The 20,645-nt window shown below is 55.3% G+C and overlaps 1 protein-coding gene across 3 annotated transcripts; it reads right to left on the bottom strand.

The window, feature by feature from the left end:
- Positions 1–1,619: 1,619 nt before the first annotated feature.
- Positions 1,620–18,594, bottom strand: BPIFB2 (BPI fold containing family B member 2). Of its 3 annotated transcripts, none has more exons than XM_070421492.1 (16): positions 18,569–18,594; positions 17,695–17,845; positions 15,432–15,525; positions 13,827–13,931; positions 12,992–13,138; positions 11,368–11,428; positions 9,464–9,524; positions 7,150–7,241; positions 6,721–6,906; positions 6,441–6,494; positions 5,724–5,894; positions 5,145–5,212; positions 4,948–4,993; positions 4,116–4,179; positions 3,723–3,799; positions 1,620–1,977 (listed from the first exon to the last, which is right to left on the bottom strand). In XM_070421492.1, exons 2-16 carry the CDS (start codon positions 17,801–17,803, stop codon positions 1,936–1,938), a joined length of 1,377 nt encoding a protein of 458 aa, XP_070277593.1. In that variant the 5' UTR covers positions 17,804–17,845; positions 18,569–18,594; the 3' UTR covers positions 1,620–1,935. The 3 variants fall into 3 exon arrangements, with proteins under 3 accessions (XP_070277593.1, XP_070277594.1, XP_070277595.1); XM_070421493.1 differs by having other exon boundaries at positions 5,724–5,852; XM_070421494.1 differs by having other exon boundaries at positions 5,724–5,789.
- Positions 18,595–20,645: the final 2,051 nt, after the last annotated feature.

Here is a 20,645-nt window from a genome sequence, read left to right as displayed (position 1 = left end):
AACAAGGACCAGGGAAAACTCCCTGGACACCAGGAGTCAGGCCATACAAGGCATGGAAACTGCCTTGAAGGAACCTGATTGCACACCTGCATTCCACCCGCATTCCAAGCCCACCAGCTCAGCCCCCAACCCACTGACACAAGTTTCCCACAAGTGACTGCACAGAAGGATGAAACTCCAGCTTCGGGGTGCTGCCATCATGGACCCAATGTCCCCTTGGCTCAGTGCTGTGCAGCCCTTCTCTTTGGGTATTCCATCCCTCATCCCTTTCCCTTAAATAAATTCAATTTTCTTTCATCACTGACTGAGATGGCTATTTAGCCTGCCCGCGTGCACCACCCATCACGCTCACCTTTCACTCCTTAAACTCTCACAACATCTCTTGGCTCCTTTCAGTGTGGACCTAACAGTCTGTGTCTTAAAACTTTTGTCTCCCATATTCCAAACCACCTCAGCCTTGGGCTGAGCCTATGTTAAGTCCCAATAAAAGTAGGATTCATTAATTAATTAACAAGCAACCAAATGAAAAAAGGCCATGCAATCCTGAGCGAAATAATGAGGTTGGACTTTACAGTCCGCCCCTTTCCACTCCTTCAGCCCCAGCCCCATCACCTCCTCCCCACCAAGACTCTGGGCTGGTCCAAGCCCCCAGCCTGTCTCACACTGAGACTTTAGGGGTGAGCCTATAACCCATACAGGGGGAGAGGCTAGTGTCACACAGTACCAAAGATTTCACTTTCTGATGGTGGAAATTGGGACACCCTTTCCTCCCCAGGGATACATAAAGCATGAGCCCTGTATCAGGAGATTAGCTTGTCGCTAGGGAGCAAATCACAGGGCTTTGGTTGCTAGTGTTTGCATCCCTCGGTCTGCCCTGGGCCATCCATCATGTGTGACCCACTGACTTTGAAGAGCTTTCAGAGGGAAAGGGACTTAGACATGCTCAGTGAGGCCTCAGGCTCAGGCGGTGGATCCTGCCTCCTTCAGACAAAAAAACTCTCTCATGACCCGAGTAAACCAAAGATGGAGAAGCCACATGAGAAGGCAGGGACTTCCCTGTCACCTGAGGCTTGTGACTCAAGGACAAACTCCAGGTGGGGGTGCTGGTGCATGGAAGAGAGAACTGGACATTTTATGTCTGGATTCTAGAAAGACTGAAGAGTCCTCGGGATCAGCTGCCACCAGTGGTGAGACTCTGGGTGCATTTCTTTCCTCACTGGGCCTCCGTTCCCGCATCTGTGAAATGGGACTCCGCGTCCTGCCTGCCTGACTCACAGGGCTCTTATGAGGTCCTAACAGCAAGATGGGTGTCACACTGTAGAGGGGAAAAGGCATGGCATGTCACCAGGTAGGCCCAGTGCTTAATGTGTCACTGTGGCATTCGAAACTTCCAGGTCATCTGTGTTGCTCTCCGGGTCCTCATTCAAAATATGAGCTCCCCTGGGCAAGGAGGTAATGAAGTCCACAGATGAGGTCAATAGAGATGGGGTCATATCTTCTTCCTCTCCCGAGCAGTTTTGGGGTTTCCACGGAGAGACAGGACCCAGGGGCTGCATGTAGAGAACTGGCCCCGGTTACGCAAAGAGTTCTCTGGGCTTGGCTGAAAGTTGCAGCTCAAGGGAAGATGTTTAATGCAAGAGGGGATAGGTCTGTACAGCCTGGAGAAGCAATTTGCTCCCCACAATGAAGGGGGTAGGAGGAAGGAGCCGGTAGGTAAGGAAAGAGGGAGGGGAGAAAGGAGTAGGGAGGGACAAAATGGGAGGAAGTGAAGGAGGGGAACCCAGGCATGCAGCAAAGATTAAACAACCCCGCCCGGGCCATCCAGCTGGCTGGAGAGGACTAAGTGTGGCTGTGCCTCGGTTTCCTAAGTGGCTTGAGGCAAGAGCGTCGCCAGGGCAAACAGCTGGCCCACTCGGCCCTCCCAGTGGTCCTGCCTCAGTTCTGGTAGAAGAGTCCGCTGGATATCACCACATAGCCCTGCACGGCAAAGAAAACCATGAGCCAAGTCAGAGGCCACACAGGGACCTGTAGGACCCCCAGCTATCCCATCAGCCTGGCTCTGAGTTCACGCTCTGTCACTCTTGCTGTGTGTCTCTGGGCTCAGTTTTCTACTCTGTCACTAACAGCACCCACCTCAAAAATGCTGCTAGGAGGATGCTGCAAGACCACGCGGACAGAGCCCTCAGCATGGGGCCTGCACTTGAAGCGTCCGTACATGGTCAGCACCATCACTGCTTTATGATTGGGAGTCCAGACCATTGAGTATCTTCCCCAAACCAAGTCTCCCAGCAGAGCCAGGCACTCCCCATAGGTCCTCTACTCTCTACCATGCACTGCAGAAATGCCCTGCAGGACTGCTGATCATTCATTCATTCACTCAGCAAATCTTCACTGAGGCTTTACTGTGAGCCAAGCCCTGTGTCAGGTACCCAGCAGAGAACAAGTTCCTACCCATCTGTAGCTCTTATGTGGTCCAATATGGTAGCCATTAGCCACATGTGGGTAATTACATTTAAATTAATTAAAATTAAATAAAATGTAAAATTTAGCTCCTCAGTTGTACTGGCCATATTTCAAGTGCCCAAGAGTCACATATACCCAGTGGCTGATAGTGGCTACTGTGTTGGACAGTGCAGAGTTCCATCCTTGCAGAAAGTTCTATCGAACAGCACTGGTCTAGGGACCTTTGACCTAAGACCCAGCTGCCTTGCCCTAGCCAGTTTTGCTCAGTGGATAGAGCGTCAGCTTGTGAACTGAAGGGTCCCAGGTTCAATTCCGGTCAGGGGCACATGCCCGGGTTGTGGGCTTGATCCCCAGTGGGGGACTTGCAGGAGGCAACCGATCCATGATTCTCTCTCATCGTGGATATTTCTATCTCACTCTTCCTTCCTCTCTGAAATCAATATATATACCCAGCTGCCTGGATTTGTGGGTCAGCACTGACCATGCTTGCTTGGAGAAACCTTGGGGAAATCCCCACTAGTAGCCCTGGCTCTCTGTGCTCCTTCTTAGGGAGGTGGATCACACAAGTGCCTTGGGATCGTAGCAGCAAGCATATCCTCTCAGGAAAGACATCAGTGGGTCTCACTTGGGGAGGAGGGTGGTGAATAGCGTACAGATTTTGGGATTGAGGGACCTTGGCTAAGCTTTCTGTCCTATGCATATCTTGCTGAGTGAATTAGGAGGAATATTAAACGTTTATGTCCCAGGTGAAACAGAAAGAAGCTGTGGGATCTCACCCAGGCAGCTGTTTTCATTCAGTTTCACTCTGAGCCCACAATTTCTGATCAAGGAAAGTGATTTTAGAAGGTTCCGGAGTTCCTTCTCCCATCCAGCCTGCAGAGGTTTATGTACAAAGCCAGAGGGAGCCCCTTTGTCATCCTCCCCAGACACCAAAGGGGCTGTAACCACCCAGCGCACAGAATCAAGGGACAGTTGAAGGCCCCTGATTGTGGCCTGGTATGGTATTTGATGAGGACTAAAGGGTGGGGAAACCCTCCCACCAGTGTCTCTTGACATCCTGGATTTCCCATCTCATTGCAGCTAAGGATTCGTGGGGTGGTCGTGGCAGAAGCAGGGGGCACCCCCAGGCCTGGCTGACCTTGAGATCCCACTGTTTGCATTAGCAGGGAGAGAGGGAAAGAGGTGATCCCCATGTCTCGAAGCCCAGCCTCCCCCCAAAGGCTGAGGAGGCCCCTCTGGTCACACCCACAGCCTCTCACCTTGTGGACAAAGACCTCAGGAGTGACGTAGTGGAGGTTGACCACGTTGGGAAGGGCAACCCCCATGCCCAAGAGAGCTACAGGCAGGAAAAGAGAAACCAAGTTCAGCCGAAGGCAGTGACAGAGCACTACCTGGAACCAGGTCTGTGCTGAAGTCCTCGTGTTTATACCCACTTTACAGAAGGGAAAATGGAGTCTTAGAAAGGGAAGTCGTAGCTAAGATCACACAGCTGCTAAACAGCTGAGCCAAGATGTGCACATAGGCAGCTGGACTCCAGAGGCCACCCTCTTACCCTCTGAGCCTGGGAGACGGAAAGGGGCCGGATGGAGCCTGGAGTAGGTGTGGACAGGAGGGGTCTAAAGGGACCACCGGGAGGGGAGGGCAGGGCTCACCATTGAGGTGGTCCAACAGGGGCTTCTCAAACACGTTGCCCACGAGTGCGTGTATTTGGTCCGTCTGCAGCCGCGGAGCCAGGGAAGTGGGGGACCGTAGGTCCACCCCAGCAAGGGTCCGGGAGAGATGGACAGGCAGGCCACACATGAACACACAGATGAACACACAGATGGCAGAGGCACAGGGGGAGGGAGGAGGGGAGGGCACCCTTGTCCTGGCTTCAAGCAGAGCCCAGCTACCCCCAGGGTCAGGTCAGCCTTCTAAGCACTAGGCACCCAGGAACCGCTAGCCTGAGAGGAGGCTGAGAGACCAGCGCCTGACTGACGGACACTCGCTCCTGGTGTGACCAACAGGTGACTGGCTGCCCTGTTGGTGCTGACTGACAGATGGACCAACCAATAGATAGACTGATGGAGCATATAGGCTTGCAGGCCAACGGACAAAGGGATGCATGATGGCTGCTGGCCCAGCCATGTCACGTGACTGACGGAGCAGCCAACACCATCTGATGCTGGCTTGTCCCGTTTACCCATGGCTTCAGTGATTCTGGGGCTGACAGGTCATCGACCACCAGGCAGAGTGACAGGCAGGCCAACTAACTGACCCCACTGAAGAACCAAGGCTGACTGACCGGCTGACCAGCTGACAGACATCATGGGAAAGACTGTCGATGGGTGGACTTCTGACTGACCACTGTCGCCAAGCACCCCAGGAGGAAGCCTGGTTATGGTTGCACACACAGGTGCATGTGTGCACAAGCACACGTACACATGTACCCCTTCCCCAGGCTCATGGCCTGCCCCACTCTGGAGACCCCGGCCCCATACTTACGTCAATGAAGCCCACATTGGAGGAGGCCACAGTGAGCTTGACTTCCCTGAAAGGGAAGCAGGAGGGTTAAGGAAGGGGCCTAGTGCCCACCACCCCGGTACAATGACTGCCACATCCAAGGCTCCGTGATGGGTAGTTGTGAGCCCACTGCACGGAGGAACACACTGAGGTTGCTGGGCCCAGGAGGCCTCACTTACCCCAACACAGATGTGATCCCCTGAAGCTTCACCTTGGACACGGAGAGCTGGAGGCTAAGGTTTACTGCCTGGGTGAGTGGGGAGAGCAGGGTCGAAGGGCACAGGGCTAAGTGAGACCTTTCAGCTGGCCACCAGTGACCCCACCTCCCACCCATGCCCCCACTCATTCAGGTGTTTGTGAGGCACAGGCCAGTGGTGAACAATAACCAAAGCGACCAGATGGAATCCCTTCAGAGAACAGTGGGTGCCATGAAGGCAGCGTGGTGGCATGCAGAGGGCTGATAGGGACCATCTTTCTCAGGGTGGTCCCGGAAGGCCACCTAGAGGAAGGCTACAGCATTTCGGCTGAAACCTGAAAGAAGAGAAGCCAGCCAGAGCAAGAGCCAGGGGAAGAGTGTCCTAGGCACAGGGTATGGCCTGTGCCAAGGTCCTGAGGCAGAAATATTCTGGAACATTGAAGGAATAACAAGGAGACCAGTGTGGATAGAGCAGAGCAAATGAGGAGACTGGGGCAGGAAGTGAGGTCTCCCTGACAATCAACGCCCTCCCTGCCAGCCCCACCCAGCCCACCTCACTCACCACATCGAGGGAGAAAAGGGAGTGGAAAGCCGAGTTGGAGGCCGAGGCCAGGACCTCCACTAAGGGCTGCAGCCGCAGGGTAGCATTGTTGGTATGGAGTGTGGCCACAGGTGTGCCACCCAGCCGCACCTTGAGCACCACAGGCATGGGCTCAGGGAACTGACGGGCCACCTGGGGAACCAGAGGGGAGAGAGGGAGGAGGCCACCTGGCGGCAAAGGCTGGCTGTGCTCTCCACTCATCATTCCTCTGATGCTGATCAAGCCATCATTTGTACATTAGTGGTTCACAGAGGTGGGACCATCCGAGGCCCCTGCCCTCAGGGATGCGCGTCTGATGGGACAATGAGCATAAAGAGAGGCATAGCCTGTGCAATCTGTGCCGGGAGGGAAGCTCGGAAGCCATGGGAGCTCAAAGAGCCTCCAGGACAAGACGAGGGGTTTGGTCCTCCTCCAGGAGGTAATTCCCTAGCTTGGTTTTAAAGATGGATAAGGAAATGGAAGCAGAAAGAAGATTACAAGCAGAGACCGTGCTTGGGCATTTCTCCATAGAGGAGAAAACAGCATGGTGTCTGAGCAGGAGGGGCCATGCCTGAGATGGAGGGGGTGCCGTTGAACCCCACTTGGGATAGATATGAGCCAGTGGAGATCCCACAGCCTAGAGAGTCCCCCATCCCAATCCTGAGTCTTGACCCCAAAATGATCAGAAATGTTACTAACCTCGGGGATGATCTGGCCCAGCACAGAGGTGTTCAGCAGGTTGTCATCCGACTTCTGAAATCAGTCCCCCACGCGTGACAGCTTTTAGGGTGGCAGCTCCCCAAGCTAGGCCATGTCTTGCCTCCCCTCAACCCTCATTTAAACCTTCTACCAGCCTCTCTCTGGCCCCAAAGCTCCAGCCACCTCACTCACCCATGCTTTGGCCTCTGTGGGGTCCCCCCAGACTGGGCCACAGGGACACACCTACCCCACATGCCCCCGACTGCAGGTTGACCCTCACCAGCTCTCCTGTGATGTCCATGTTGAGGGAACCAGCCTTCTGCATCAGCAGGAGGGCAGAGTCAAACAGGTCCTGGGAGAGGCCCACGGTTGCCATGGCACCATTGGTGCCCACATGCTCTGGCAGCATAAAGGGGGTGGCATCCACAGGCAGGACGATGGGCTTGCCCAGAAGGAAGAGAACAGCCTATGGGGGTGGGAGGGAAGGAACAAGCAGCGGGGCATCAGCAGGGAGATGAGATGGCTCCATCACAGAACCTGGGCTCTGAGATGCCACCCATCCCAGGAAGCCATGTGTCCTGCTGCACACCTGGAATGCCATTCCAGGCCTTCTCTCCTCAACCCCCCTGCTCTTTTAGGAATCTTCCAGAACACCAAGGACTCCAGAGGCAACAAGCCTCCGGCTCTGGGATGACAAGGAGGCACTTACGTTGATATCCAAGGAAATGTAGTCCTTAGTGATGATGGGCTTACTGACCATGAAGTAGCGAATCTGGGACTCGGGACCCACAGGCTTCAGGCCTGAATGAAACCAGAATGAAGAAGAGCAGATGGCACACTTCGCCTCATCGATCCAGAAAACTCAATCACCTGGCTCCCTTGTTTAGCCGGACCCAGGCCAAGGAACAAACGCGGTGGGAAAAGGCCCCTGAGCAAGCAAACTGAAGTTGCCAAGTGCACACACCCACGATTCAGCCACTCACGACCTGTTGATTCTTAGTTTAGACACAACTCTAACAGTTTGTTTCCGCTTTCCCAATCAATGGAAGACTAAAGACCCCAAATCAGAAGGAAAGAGACAGGTCGCACGAGGTACAAACACCCCCGCCAAAGGCAGAAGGAGCCACAGAAAAGAAGAGAGTTCACATTTACCAAGGTCCAGACATCTGTCTTACACTCTCTCATTCTGTCCTCACCACAGTCCTGTCAGGTTAGGAGCCCATTTCTCACACACATGCACACGCGTGCGTACACACACACACACATGTGTACGCACGCGCACAGTTCGGTGAGCTCAGTTGTGTGCAGGATTGTATACCAGGTCCATCCAACTCCGAAGCTACACTCTCTCCCCCTAATCACACTGCCTCCTACAGGCACTCAAAAGGCACAGTACCGGCCCCAGGGTTGTGTTAGATGCAAACCCCTGTCTCCAAGGCAAAGCAAACCAATTGCCAAGTGCAGCTGCCAATAGTCACCAGCTCTGGATCTCACAGTCAATGACAGCAGCATGGGAGAAACACCAGAATCCCAGGCAAAGGCATGGGAGAGGAGAAAGTGTGCCTCAGATAGGAGCAGCTTCCAAAGAGGCTGGGGCAGGAGGCAGGGGGCCAGGGGGGCGAGGGGTGGACAGAGGAAGCCCTGGCTTATGCGCAGGGCTCACCGAGAACCTGTCAGCAAGGATGCATTCTCTGATCTGTGTGGCGACGGGCAGGCAGATCATTGCCGGATAGTTCTTAAATGCTGATAAACATTTAAACTGCTAAAAAGAAAATGAGGCTGACCTACTCTCATAGCTTCTAGTTTCAGATTGTAAGATGAGGTCCTGATGGAGCCTTGCTTCAGGCGAACTGTGGCCACCTTTCTAAGTGGACTGTGCTTTGTGGCTACCAGCCCCTGGGACTCCGTCTGAGGGAGTGGGAGGTGTGGGGAGGTGGGGAAGAGACCAGTGACTGGTGGGAGTTGGTAGATACACGGGAGGATGTTAGAGGTGTGCTACTCGGTGTCAGGAGCTCCCCAAGGGCAGTGCCTGCTCATTAACAGGCCTCCCCTGTCTCCCTGCTCCCCTCCCCAACCAGTGCTCCTGGAACCACCCCCAGTGAGCCACTTACACGAAAAGCCTCATCTCAGGATCTGTTCCTGCGGGGGGAGCCTAGGACAGGGTCTCCGCTAATAACTCCTAGTGTTCCCTGGTAAAGAGGACCCCTGGGAAAACCAGAGGTGGGACAAGCCCCACGGGCAGTGGAGAGGGAGCTGTGACTCTGGACTGTGGTGGCCCCTGAGGGGGAACAGGAGAGGGGCACTTGGGAGCAGAAGAGCTCGAGTTCTGTTGAGCACCTGCTGAGTTGGAGGAGCCTGTGGGACCCCCAGGAGGAATGGAATATAAGGACCTGAGCTCTGAAAGGGAGAGAGGTAGAGAGTCCAGCAAAGAAGGTGGGAGATGTGGGAGCACAACCAGGGGAACAGGGGTCTCTGACTCTCCAGACTGGGGAAGAGGCCATTGCAAATTGCATGTACTCCCCTACACACACATGCACACACACACACACATGCACACACACGCACACACACACACACACGCATACATGCACTAAACATTCAAAGACATTCTAGAATTTTTGAGATTCCCAGATTCCATCAATAATTGTTCAGTCAGCCTGGCCAGCGTGGCTCAGTGGTTGAGCATCGACCTATGAACCAGGAGGTCACAATTCAATTCCCAGTCAGGGCACGTGCCCAGGTTGTGGGCTCGATCCCCTGTGGGTAGCGTGCAGGAGGCCGCCGACCAATGATTCTCTCACATCATTAATGTTTCTATCTCTCTTTCTCTCTCCCTTCCTCTATGAAATCAATAAAAATATATTTAATAATAGTAATAATAATAATAATAATTACTGTTCAGTCATCCTACAATTGACCTCCCAGCAGTCTACTGATCCAGAGGGGGGATCTTGATGGGTGTTAAGGGCCTCAGAGGGTCTCAGGTGTCCCCCTCCGTCTCCCCCTGGACTCCCAGGTCTTACCAATTAAAGTTCCCAGGTGGACATTGAGGCCCTGCACGAGGTTGGAGACGCTCAGACACAGCTGCGACAAGACAGAGGAGCCTGGGTTAGGGCGGCACTCGGGGCTGGAGGAGACAAGTGGGGAGGATCTAGGGTCCCAGTCTGGAAGCCTCCCCAAACTGGACCCCAAGGCTTGGAATCCCTTCCTTCCTCCACCACCAGTGGGCATCTTCGGGCACCTCATGTGAGCACCGGGGAGTCAGGGGGGAAGCTGGGGCCCCTGGGCATTGAGGAAAGAACAGGACTGTAGAGGACAGCAGAGGTGGCCAGAGCAGGGCCTGGGCAACTGAGGCAGGGAGCCTGCTGCATAGAGGACCAACTGGTGGAAGGATGCTACCCCTGGTGGAGGCAGGCCAGGGAGACCAGTGTTCTCCCGGGCAGAGTGGGCAGCCAGAGAAGCGTAGTAAGCTGGGGTCACAGTGATAGAATGTGGGGCAGAGGAGAGACTGCAAGGCCGGGGTGGTCACTGTCTGGTCCAGGCTAGAGCTGGTGAGGCTGGCCAGGCATGGTCAGGAGGCAGAGGAGAGGTTAGGTCAGGCTGTGCCTCCTTCAGCCCTCGAACCTCAGTTTTCTCATCTGCAAGATGGGGGGATGGCACACAGTGGGTTATTTTAGTCTCTACTGCCTCTGAAAGGAGGTGGGGATGCGATAGGAAGGGGCAGAGATGGAGAACCGGCTCCTGTCAGCAGTGGGCCCACGTCAGCCACAGGCAACTCATGACAAGAGCTAAAACAGTAACAGTGGCAGCATCACTCACACCGCCCAGACTGTCCCGACTTCTCCATGGGTGTTACTGCACTAACCCCACAGCCAGCCCACCTCTCTGCATTGCGGATGTGGAATCGGGGGCAGAGGGAGGTTAGGCAACTTGTCAAAGGATCGCAGCTGAGGGGAAGGGGAATTCAAACCTAGGCCACATCTGGCTCCAGGGCTCATGCCCTTGTCCGTTCTCATTTTCATGGCCACATGGCCCTGAGAGCACCCTCCCCATCCCACCCTCTTGCATGAGATTGGGGCTGGCCCAAGAGAATGAGCCTCCTTCCCCTGCCACCCTCAAACCACCCTTGTTTGGGCTTCCCCATCACTGCCCTGGACGCCTCTTTCCTACTCTCATGGGGAAAGTCGGGGAGCCCTCTCAGGGCCTTCGATAAGAAAAAAAGCAGCAACCACCACAATCCTCTCTGTGCCTGCAATTCCTCCTGTGCCTGCATCCCCCCTGTGTCTGCAATCCCCCCTGTGCCTGCAATCCCCCCTGTGCCTGCATCCCCCCTGTGCCTGCATCCCCCCTGTACCTGCATCCCCCCTGTGTCTGCATCCCCCTGTGCCTGCATCCCCCCTGTGCCTGCATCCCCCCGTGCCTGCATCCCCCCGTGCCTGCATTGCCCCTGTGCCTGCATTCCCCCCTGTGCCTGCATCCCCCCTGTGCCTGCAATCCCCCCTGTGTCTGCATCCCCCTGTGCCTGCATCCCCCCTGTGCCTGCATCCCCCCTGTGCCTGCATCCCCCTGTCCCTGCATCCCCCCTGTGCCTGCATCCCCCCTGTACCTGCATCCCCCCTGTGCCTGCATCCCCCTGTGCCTGCATCCCCTCTGTGCCTGCATCCCCCTGTGCCTGCATCCCCCTGTGCCTGCATCCCCCCTGTGCCTGCATCCCCCTGTGCCTGCATCCCCCCTGTGCCTGCATCCCCCGTGTGCCTGCATCCCCCGTGTGCCTGCATCCCCCCTGTGCCTGCATCCCCCGTGTGCCTGCATCCCCCCCCCCCCCCCGTGCCTGCAGCACCCCCCCCTTGCCTGCAAGGCCCCTGCATTCACGCCTGCTGAGGACAGCAATGCTTTCCTTCCCCAGAGACCTGCCAGGAGTGTTTACCTTGTTGTACAGGACGGCTCTGATGTGTTTCTGCACCCGGACCAGCAGCGCAGGGGGCGCGCTAAGGAAGAGACACGGACAGGGCCCCTGAGCTCCGGGCCGGTGCGCTTGGGGCTGTCTCTTTTGGCAAAGCCACAGTCTGGGAGCGGAGTCTCTCCCTCGGTCGGGGGCCGGTGATTCCCATTCCACACCTGCCATGGGCTGGACACAGTGCTGGCACAATTGCCCCCACAGATGAGGAAACTGAGCCTCAAAGAAGAGGTCGTTGGTCTCAAGGTTTGGAAGTGGCTCAAGGTTTGAGACGTGAAAATGAGGCTACGCTTGGGGGAGACAGACAGAGCGCTGGGAAAGCTGGGCCCGCCATGTCCGTGGCCACTCGGAGCCCAGTGAAGCGGGGCGCTTCCTGCTTGGGCTCCAGGTCTCTGTCAGAAAGTCCCTCCCTGGCTCTGGGCCCGTCCCCTCTGAACAATGAGAGGTGGGTCTAAGTCCGTGGTCGGCAAACTGTGGCTCGCGAGCCACATGCGGCTCTTTGGCCCCTTGAGTGTGGCTCATCCTAAGCCTTAGGAATACCCTAATTAACTTAATAACAATGTACCTACCTATATAGTTTAAGTTTAAAAAATTTGGCTCTCAAAAGAAATTTCAATCGTTGTACTGTTGATATTTGGCTCTGTTGACTAATGAGTTTGCCGACCACCGGTCTAAATTGATGTGTCTCCACAGGGATTCCTAGGAAACCTGCTAAAATGTTGCTCTGAGCTGCCGCCCAAACTCTCTCAAGTGCCCCTGGGGGAGGTGGGAGAATGGCACCTGTGCTTTTAATGCCATCAACCTCGGGGTTTCCATTTCTGTGAACAGCCACCACCCGCGAGGACTGCGAAGGGATGTGAGTCCCACATGATGCCCATGGGACACAAGCATGAATGAATTTATACCCAGCTCTTCTCTGGGAAAAAGTCCCTCCTGAAGAGCTCACCGGCCTCAGTGAGCCCTGCCCACGTGTGGGAAGGTGGCGCCGTAATGCAGGGGATTCACAGCAGTAGGTTAGTCAGCCTGTGGCGGGTTGAACTCCACCATTTGCCAGCTGTGTGATCTGAGGCAAGTCACTTAACCGCTCTGCGCCTCAGTTAGTCATTCTGTAAAATGAGGGCAGTGCTGGCACGCTCCCGGTGGGATTACTGTGAGACAGAAAGGGCCTGGACCGGACCCAGCACACAGCAGGCGCTCTGGCGGCGGGAGCTGCTGCTAGCTTTCGATGAGGACATGAGCGGGCCACCTGACACAGGGAGAGCTTGGCAGGAGCCCGTCCCCCTGAGCCTCAGGCTCCCCATCTCTGCAGGGAGGGGCAGGCCTCTGAAACCCCTAAAAGAGGCATCAGCCCAGAATCCTTTCAAATACAGTATGTTTGTGTGCATTGTCACATGGTGCGGGGCTGGGAGGCGGAGGGGACACGGCGGGGGCTGCATACTCACTGTGCGACCTTGGGCAAGTCCTTCCCCCTCTCTGAGGCTCAGTGTGCTCAGCCATGAAACAGGTGTGATACTGGAGATCTCTAGGCCCGTTGTGGCGATTGGATGAAGGCTTGAGCAGGAAGCTCAAGAATGACCGCAGCCCAGGCACCCACCTGTGACTGCCGTCTAACACGATGGCTTTGTTGAAGAGTGAGAAGCAGGAGGAGAGGCTGACCACGGGGGTTCCGATGGAGCCCTGGTCCACACGGGCATCCGCCAGCAGTACCATGGGCAGGATCAGCTCCAGGGGCTCTGGGTCTCTACGGAGATGCCATTCTTGAGCCCCAGCAGCACCGCCCAGCAGAGCCCACGCTGACCAATGCGAGATCCTGTAAACCCCAGCCCAAGCCTGCCCCCCACTCAGCACCAAATGACCCCCTGAGTGCCCCAAACTCCACTCAGGGTCACAGACATTACTCAGGGTCACACCTATACCTGGTGGGTAGGTATGAACTCTGGCTCCCCGTACCCTCTCACCACAAGACCCTGGGCCAGTCATTCCCCACGCTGAGCCTCAAAGTGGGCATAAGATTGGGGGTACTGATCTCACAGGGTTTTCCATAAGGTAGTCATATGAAAACACCCTGCCTGCAGCCTGGCCCTCAGTAAGCCTCATAAAAGGGTAGTATCAGGACAGAGGAGTTAAAATAAGAGATCTCTCTGAAAGCCCAGCTCCTAGTTTGAAACTTACTAGTAAATTATTTCTGATGCACAGAAATAATTCTCATAGTTAAGTTTATTGAGCACCTACTATGTGCCTTGCACTGTGAAAGGGGGCCGTAATTTTCATGATAGCAATGAATCCCTTCGCTTCAACCCTCATAGTCTTGCTGCGAAGATTCATCCCATTTTACAGAGGAGAAAACTGAGGACTGGAAAAGTGAAATGACTCTGATTATCCCTGAAAATCCTCCTTCCCTGCCCCCCGCAACAAGGAGACTCACTCACCGAAAGACCTTGATAGTAAAATTGGCTGCTGCGAACAAGCGTACCCCAACACCATCAACGAATTTCAGCTGAAGGCGGAGCACCTGGACATTCAGAATCTGGACCCTGCGGGGGAGGAGTGGAGGTGACAAGGCAGCTCCCATGAAACCATGGAATCGACTCTGGGTGGGTACTACGAGCCAGATCCATAGCCACACTGTCGACGTTATAAAGGAACATGGGATGAGGAATAGGCAGTGAGTTCTCCGTCTTAGGGGCCTGCGAGCCATGCATGGGCAACCAGGTTGTAAGAAAAAGACGCAGAGAGCACCCTAGCACCAGACGGGAATGGGGTGAGATGATTTCTCAGGTCATGGAGGGATGTTAGTGTCTGACTGAGGTCTGGAAAGCTGGGAAGGTGGGGAAAGAAAGACTTCAAGATCCACAGAAGGCAGAAACACCCCCTATACCATTCTAGCCAACAACTTGGGCTTGGGGCCCTCCCACAATGGAAAACTCACTCCCTTCAAAGCTGTCTGTTCTGATTGCTAAGCACTTTTCAACTAGCCTATAATTTCTCTTTTTTTTTTTTCTGAATGAAAGTCATTTTTTTCCCTGCATAGCAGTGAGGGGCAGGTGATTCAGACACTACAAATAGTATAAATTTTAAAAGTCACATCAAAACTCCACCCTCAAAACCCTCACTCTTAGCACTTGGGTAACATGCCTCCATCCTTAGGCCACAGGCTGGCCTAGAACCTGCTTCTTTTCACTTGACAACCGCCTGGGATGTGTTCCCACATCTACAAACAACAACCCTCAGCATTATACCTAAACTAGAGGCCCGATGCACAAAATTAGAGCAAGAGTAGTCCTTCGCAGCCGTGGCTGCCTCAATCCTCCCTCACAGCTGCGGGTGGCTGCCTGGATCCCTCCCTTGCAGCCGCTGCAGCTGCAGCCGTGGCTTCATCCCAGCTAATTAGCATATTACACTTTTATTATTATAGATAGCAGTGCGCTGTCTGTGGTGTGGCCAGAATGCACATCATTTAGGAATCTTGATTTGGGGTATTGATGTCGTGCCCAGTTCTCCACCATTACCAACCAGCCGTGGGGCCTCAAACGGGGGGTCTCTCCAGCTGCTCTTTTACCCCCCCAGTGTTTTAAAGTTTTAAAATGTTTAATTCGTTGCCATCATTCAAAAGTTGATAGATTTTATAACTTCTCTCGGGAATCCAAAGGTCTGGCAAGAGTGAGTCTGTGCACCCACATGGATGGGGTCAGCTGGCCCAGCCCCTCCCTGTCGCTGTCATTGAGTCTCTATGCACTACAAGGGGGTGTGGAGGTAAAGTAGGCTCAGACTTGTGCCCTAAATTCAGGGTCTAGCTTTTGGAGGAAGGAGCCAAGAGTCCTGCCAGCCCTAGGGACCCAGTCTTGGCCCCTAGGGGCAGACATCTACCAATTCAGAGGCACGAGTCCCCTGTGTCCATCTCCGGCCCATCTCCTAAGTCCTCCTGTGACCACTCACCTCATGGGTGGGAGTGTCTCACCTGGTGAGGGAAGCACTCCCTATAGACTGGGGGGCTGGAGCGATCTTCCCAGTGGTGAGAGCACGGGAGCACTCACCTGGTGGGCCGGAGTACCTCTCCACTCCGGTCCAGGAAATGCGGGACAGTGACCTGCATGGCCCGCTGGAGAGGGCCTTTCCCCGATTCAGACACTGTGGGGCCAGAGCAGGGCGAGGTTAGGCTGCTCTCCGGAGCCACCAGGGAGACCACACCACCCGCCATCTGCCCCGGGGCCTGAGCAGAGAGGCCTCAGAGACTGGAAGGGGAGGGCTTGTCACGGGGCAGATGGAGGCCAGCTGACTCCCCACGAGCCTCCTCGGGTCACTGCTCACACCAGGCCCGAAAGGCATGCCTTTCCCCTCTCTCTGTCTCTCCAAATCCTGCTTGTTCGACGCCGCTCCCCAGAAACAGTAACATCCTTGGCCCTTTTCCGAAACTCTGATGGGGTCCCACCTCCTCTGGAGCCCCAACAAAGGGGCCTCCCAATCAAACAGGGGCGGGGAGGTCTGGGGGCTGGGGGCTGAGAACTCTGGAGTCCCTCTGGTTCTGGGTGCAAATCTCAGCTCTGCTCCTGTCTGTGTGGCTGCTCTGTGCCTCCGTTTCCTTGCCTGTAAGTTTGCAGTGATGATAATGGCACCCGTTATAGGGTCCTTGTGACGGCTCAGCACACAATTCATGTTGGCTCTCCCCGTTGCTGTGCATGTTTTGGGATAACAGTGGCTGCCATCCTATGTGCCTCCTTTGTGCCAGGCTGTTCCTCACAGCTCTCTGCCGTAGGTGCTGTATTATGCCCAGTTTACCAAGAGCTGAGGACACCTGGCGAGGAGAAGTCAGACCGGGGCCAAAACACCTGGCGCCCCAGGTCCTGGGTTTCCTCACACACCTGTACTGATTAAATGCGAGCGGAATTAAAAGACAGGGGTGGTGCTGCAGGAGAGCACCATCAAATGCAGGGTTGAGAGGCCCGGACTCCGCTCAGACTCACTGTGGGACCTGGGGCAGTCCCTGGACCTCTCTGGGCCTCGGTTTCCCCAGACCCAAGCACAAAGGCAGTGGTCTCTAGGTCCCCAGTGCCCTGCTCTCCAGCCTGACCCTCTGTGGCTGAGCCAGGCTCACACCAGGCCTCTGGGCTGCCTCTACAATGCATTCTTGCCCTCTAGGGCTTTCGGAAGGAGATGGAGGACACTGTTAAGAAGCCACCCAGCCTGGCCGTGGGAAGAGGTGCCTCGGGCATGGGCCTCCTGCCAGATTTCCGCCCAGAACAAACACAGGCAGGTGCACCTGGAGGCTCTCCAGACAAAGGAGGCTCACATGGGCTAGGTGGGGAGGAGGTGGCCGGCGGAGGGCACTGGCCTTGTGTCCCTGCCCGAAGGCATCCGTGCCTGGGACCGCGTGCCAGTCACACCGTAACACGGATCACTGACCCCTTTCATCACCTGTCCATCTGCCCAGATACAAGGTGCTGAAAGGCTGTGTAAGCACCAGGGGACCCTGCTGCTTCCCTGAGCCACTGCCTCACTGTTTCGTGGCCTGGGCCACTGACCGTACTTTCTACTCTCTGTCCCGAGTCCCTCACGCTGTAGTCTGGCCTCAGGAGAAACAGCTTCTGATTTCTCACCCCTAACCCAGCTTCAAGACCTCGAAAGCCTCCCGGGGCAGCTGGGGGACAGCTTTTGTCCCTCCCTGGGCCTAGGTGTCCTCACTGTGCCTTCCCCAGGGGGTGGAGTGGGGTCATAGGACAGAGGCCTGGCTTGGGCTGGGTGAGGGGATAGTTCTTCTCACTGTGAGCCCAGCAGGGATCTAACTCCAGAATGCTCCCCCAGTGCCATGCTAGACATGCCTTCCCCGGCACACATGTACACACAGACACCCCCATGCACACATATGGCCACACACACCTCCATGCACCATGGCATTTGCACACACGCCCATGGTTAGGCACCCACCCGACACTCGAGTACACATGTGGATACATCTCCATGAATTTTCAAACTTACACACAGACACACACAAGCAAAAGTTGCCAAACTGACCCATGCCTACCCCACTCAGACCCGTGAGCACAATCATGCGGTCACACTTGCATATGGGGCACGACATACGCCCCACTCGTGCATTCACGTAATATTTGTTGAGAAGCACTGTGTCAGAAACGGTTTGGGGCCCAGGGGCACAGTGACAGGTAAGATCCGGGTCCTCGGGGGCTTTTGAGTTCATGGGAACATGCACACACTTAGAATTGTACATACATGCTGACATGGACTCACTAGCACATGCTCGTGACAGACACACGTGGGACAGCACAGTGGCACCTCTCTTACCGTAGCTCAGCATCGCCTTGTTGAGTCTGACCACGGTGCTCGGCATGGAGGCGCCAACCACAGGCAACAGCAGCACCAGCAGCAGGCCCAGCCTGCATGTCTGAGCCATGGCAGTCCTTGTCCTGGTCGCTGCCCCCCAGAAATCTGTAGGCTGGGGTGGGGACAAGCATCAGGGAGCTTGTCCAGATCCCACTCCCAGCCAGAGGTCAAAAGCCCTGAATGGTGATCCCAGCCCTACCCCAGGCCCCACGCACAGGTTTGCATCTCTGCTTTGGAAGAATCACCTTCCCCAGCCTGCTTTGTCAGGAACCACGAGGGATCTGATTTGGAAATGGCCCCTAGGCCCAGAGAAGACATGGCCTTGCCTACAGCCACACAGAAAATGGGGACCCAAGCCATGCCGAGGAGGATGGTGAGACTCACAGATGGGGAGACAGAAGCCCAGGCCCACCACCCTGGGGCCCAGGGCTATGTCACCTGATGCCAGGAGTCAGCCCAGTGTGACAGCCCATTCTGGGGTCCAGCTGTCCAAACCCAACCAGGGGAGGACCTGGGGTGGCTCCTGTCCCCATCTTGTTCTGCGCCAAGTAAGGAATGTCCAGAAAGTGGGCCTCTTCACCACCCCTTGCCCCTCCCAACCCGAGCCCAGCCAAGTGGCAGATCTGTGTCCAATTCAAGGAGAGGAAGCTAGGCGGGGATGAGGGGCCACTGCTCAGCTGGACCGAGTCCCAGTGGGGAGCACCTCCCCAGAGTCCCACAGCAAGAGCAGGGATGGGCCCTTCTGCAGGGGGCGGCTGAAAGTAGTGTGCCCATCGAACAGATGGAGAAGTTGAGGTTCCTCCTTGGAAGAGTGCCAGCCCCTCCTGAGTCCTACCTCAGGCAGTTCCTGGGACAGGTGGACTGCCAGATCCCCAGACAAGCCCTCAACTGCCCCGGGCAGGTATGGAAGCTGCTTTATAGGCTCCCTGGTATGCAGGGCCTCCTGGGAAGGGATGTGGGGAGGGACAGGTTTGCTTGTGGTTGCAAGTGTTTTCCCTGCAAACATGGCCTGTGCCAAAGTGTCTTATCCCACACGGGCAGTGGGGCTGCCACGTCGCTGCCCCGGATGCCAACCACTGCAAGACCCTGGGCTGGGCAGCTGTGGGGCCTTGAATGGCAAGAGATCTCTGGAAGGAGGTCTGCTCCCAGTTGGGTCCTCTCATCACTCCAGCCAGGCCTGGCCAGGCCCAGGAAGGAGAGAAGGCTCAAGGTCAGGGGATGGCTGCAGTCACCTCTCAGGCCCGTGCCTCCAAACTGGCCCAGAAACTTGACCCTTTTAGGGGGAGCAGGAGGCTGCCTGAGCCCTGATCCTCATCAGGCACAGAGCCCTAACTCAGAAGACAACAGATGAGAGGGTGTGGGTGACCCAGTCCCCACTACTTAACATCCCAAACTCTCTCCAAATGCAATTGTTGGTCATAATTACTAGCATCAGAGGAAAGAGTGTTTGTGTGTGAGTGTAAACATGGAATGGGCGTGTTGACACACTGGTTTATGGTGTTACATGCCTGTTTACATGACCCTACGTGGGTGCAGGTGTGGAAAGTTATGTGTACAGCATGTATATGTGGGCTTTGTATACTGAGTATGTCTGCGGGTCTGTGTGTACATGGTATTAGTGCATGTGTGCATATGTACATATGTATAGCAGACTGTTTCATGGTATTGGGAATGCATGTGTGTTTGTGTGTATACATGCATGTGGACATAGGAGGTGATGGCATGACTGCAGGCAAGGCCCCTTCATTTCTCTGTATGGCTCACCTGGGATACAGATACAAGAAATCTGGGCCTCCCCCCACTCCAGAGCCCTCCATGGCTCCCACTGACTCCATACCAGCCCAAATCCCAGGCCCAGAGCCCAGGCCGACCCTGTGCTGGGGCCCCACTAGAGCCCACAGACACCAGTGAGCTCTCCCTTGAGAGGCCAGAGCTCACATGGACCAGCCCTGTCTCCAGCCAGGGTCCCTATCCTATTCTATAGGCAAAAAGGCATGAGAAGCTCCAGTTGCACACTCCCTAACCCCCTAATCCTGCCTCAGTGTGTTCACCAGTGCATAAGACCAGAACTCCTGGCCCTGACCATAGCGGAGACAAACAGCAGACTCAGGGGAGAGGGGCACAAATATTGACAGAAGTCACTCTCAGTGTTTGCTCTTAGCGTGAACGCTTCCTCTCCCTCAGCATTTCCAGCACAGGGGACGCTGAGGGACAGCCAGGAGGCACAAAAGAGGGAGATTCCCACCAGCCCCTCCTCCCTGCAGCAGGGCAAGCACCGTCCAGTGACACCCTATGTGCAAGGTGTCCCCCAGGGACGGGAGCTGGTTCTGCTCACTCCTGCAGCCAGTGCCTGGAACACTGAGGTGCTTAGTAAGTATTTGTTGAATTATTAAATGAATGTACAATTGTTAAGACCCTTGTACCCATTATAATGGCAACATTTCAGGGTTTCCCCTTCACCAAATATTTTTGAGGGTACTGTTATTACTTTCCTAATGCTGCTATAAAAATAACAAACTTGGTGACTTAAAACACGAACTGTCTTACAGTCCTGGCGGTCAGAAGTCCAAACGGGGTCTCCCTGGGCTAGAATCGGGGTATTGGCAGGGCTTTGTTCCTTTCCAGAGGCTCTGCTTCCTTGCCTTCATTCCTTGGCCCCTGGCCCCTTCCTCCATCTTCACAGCCAGCAAGCTGGGCTGAGCGTCCCCCAGGCCGCCATCTCTCTCCTCCCTTGCCTTCTTTTTCCACTTAGAAGGACTCTCGACAACCCTGGGCCCACCTGGGCAATCTAGGACAGTGATGGCGAACCTTTTGAGCTCGGCGTGTCAGCATTTTGGAAAACCCTAACTTAACTCTGGTGCCGTGTCACATATAGAAATTTTTTGATATTTGCAACCATAGTAACACAAAGA

Source organism: Myotis yumanensis, unplaced genomic scaffold (genome assembly GCF_028538775.1).
Source record: "Myotis yumanensis isolate MYYU_CA2020_CCGP unplaced genomic scaffold, mMyoYum1.0.hap1 SCAF_7, whole genome shotgun sequence".
In the NCBI taxonomy this organism is placed as follows: Eukaryota; Metazoa; Chordata; class Mammalia; order Chiroptera; family Vespertilionidae; genus Myotis; species Myotis yumanensis.
The sequence above is the reverse complement of the archived record's forward strand: the minus strand, read 5'-3'. Positions and strand labels throughout refer to the sequence as shown.

Coding starts and splice junctions, on each gene's coding strand:
- BPIFB2 (XM_070421492.1), bottom strand. CDS start 17,803: ATGGCTCAGACATGCAGGCTGGGCCTGCTGCTGGTGCTGCTGTTGCCT. Junction 5,895..6,440: donor TGGGCCAGATCATCCCCGAG/GTTAGTAACATT, acceptor CTGGTTCCCCAG/GTGGCCCGTCAGTTCCCTGA. Junction 4,994..5,144: donor GGGATCACATCTGTGTTGGG/GTAAGTGAGGCC, acceptor CTTCCCTTTCAG/GGAAGTCAAGCTCACTGTGG.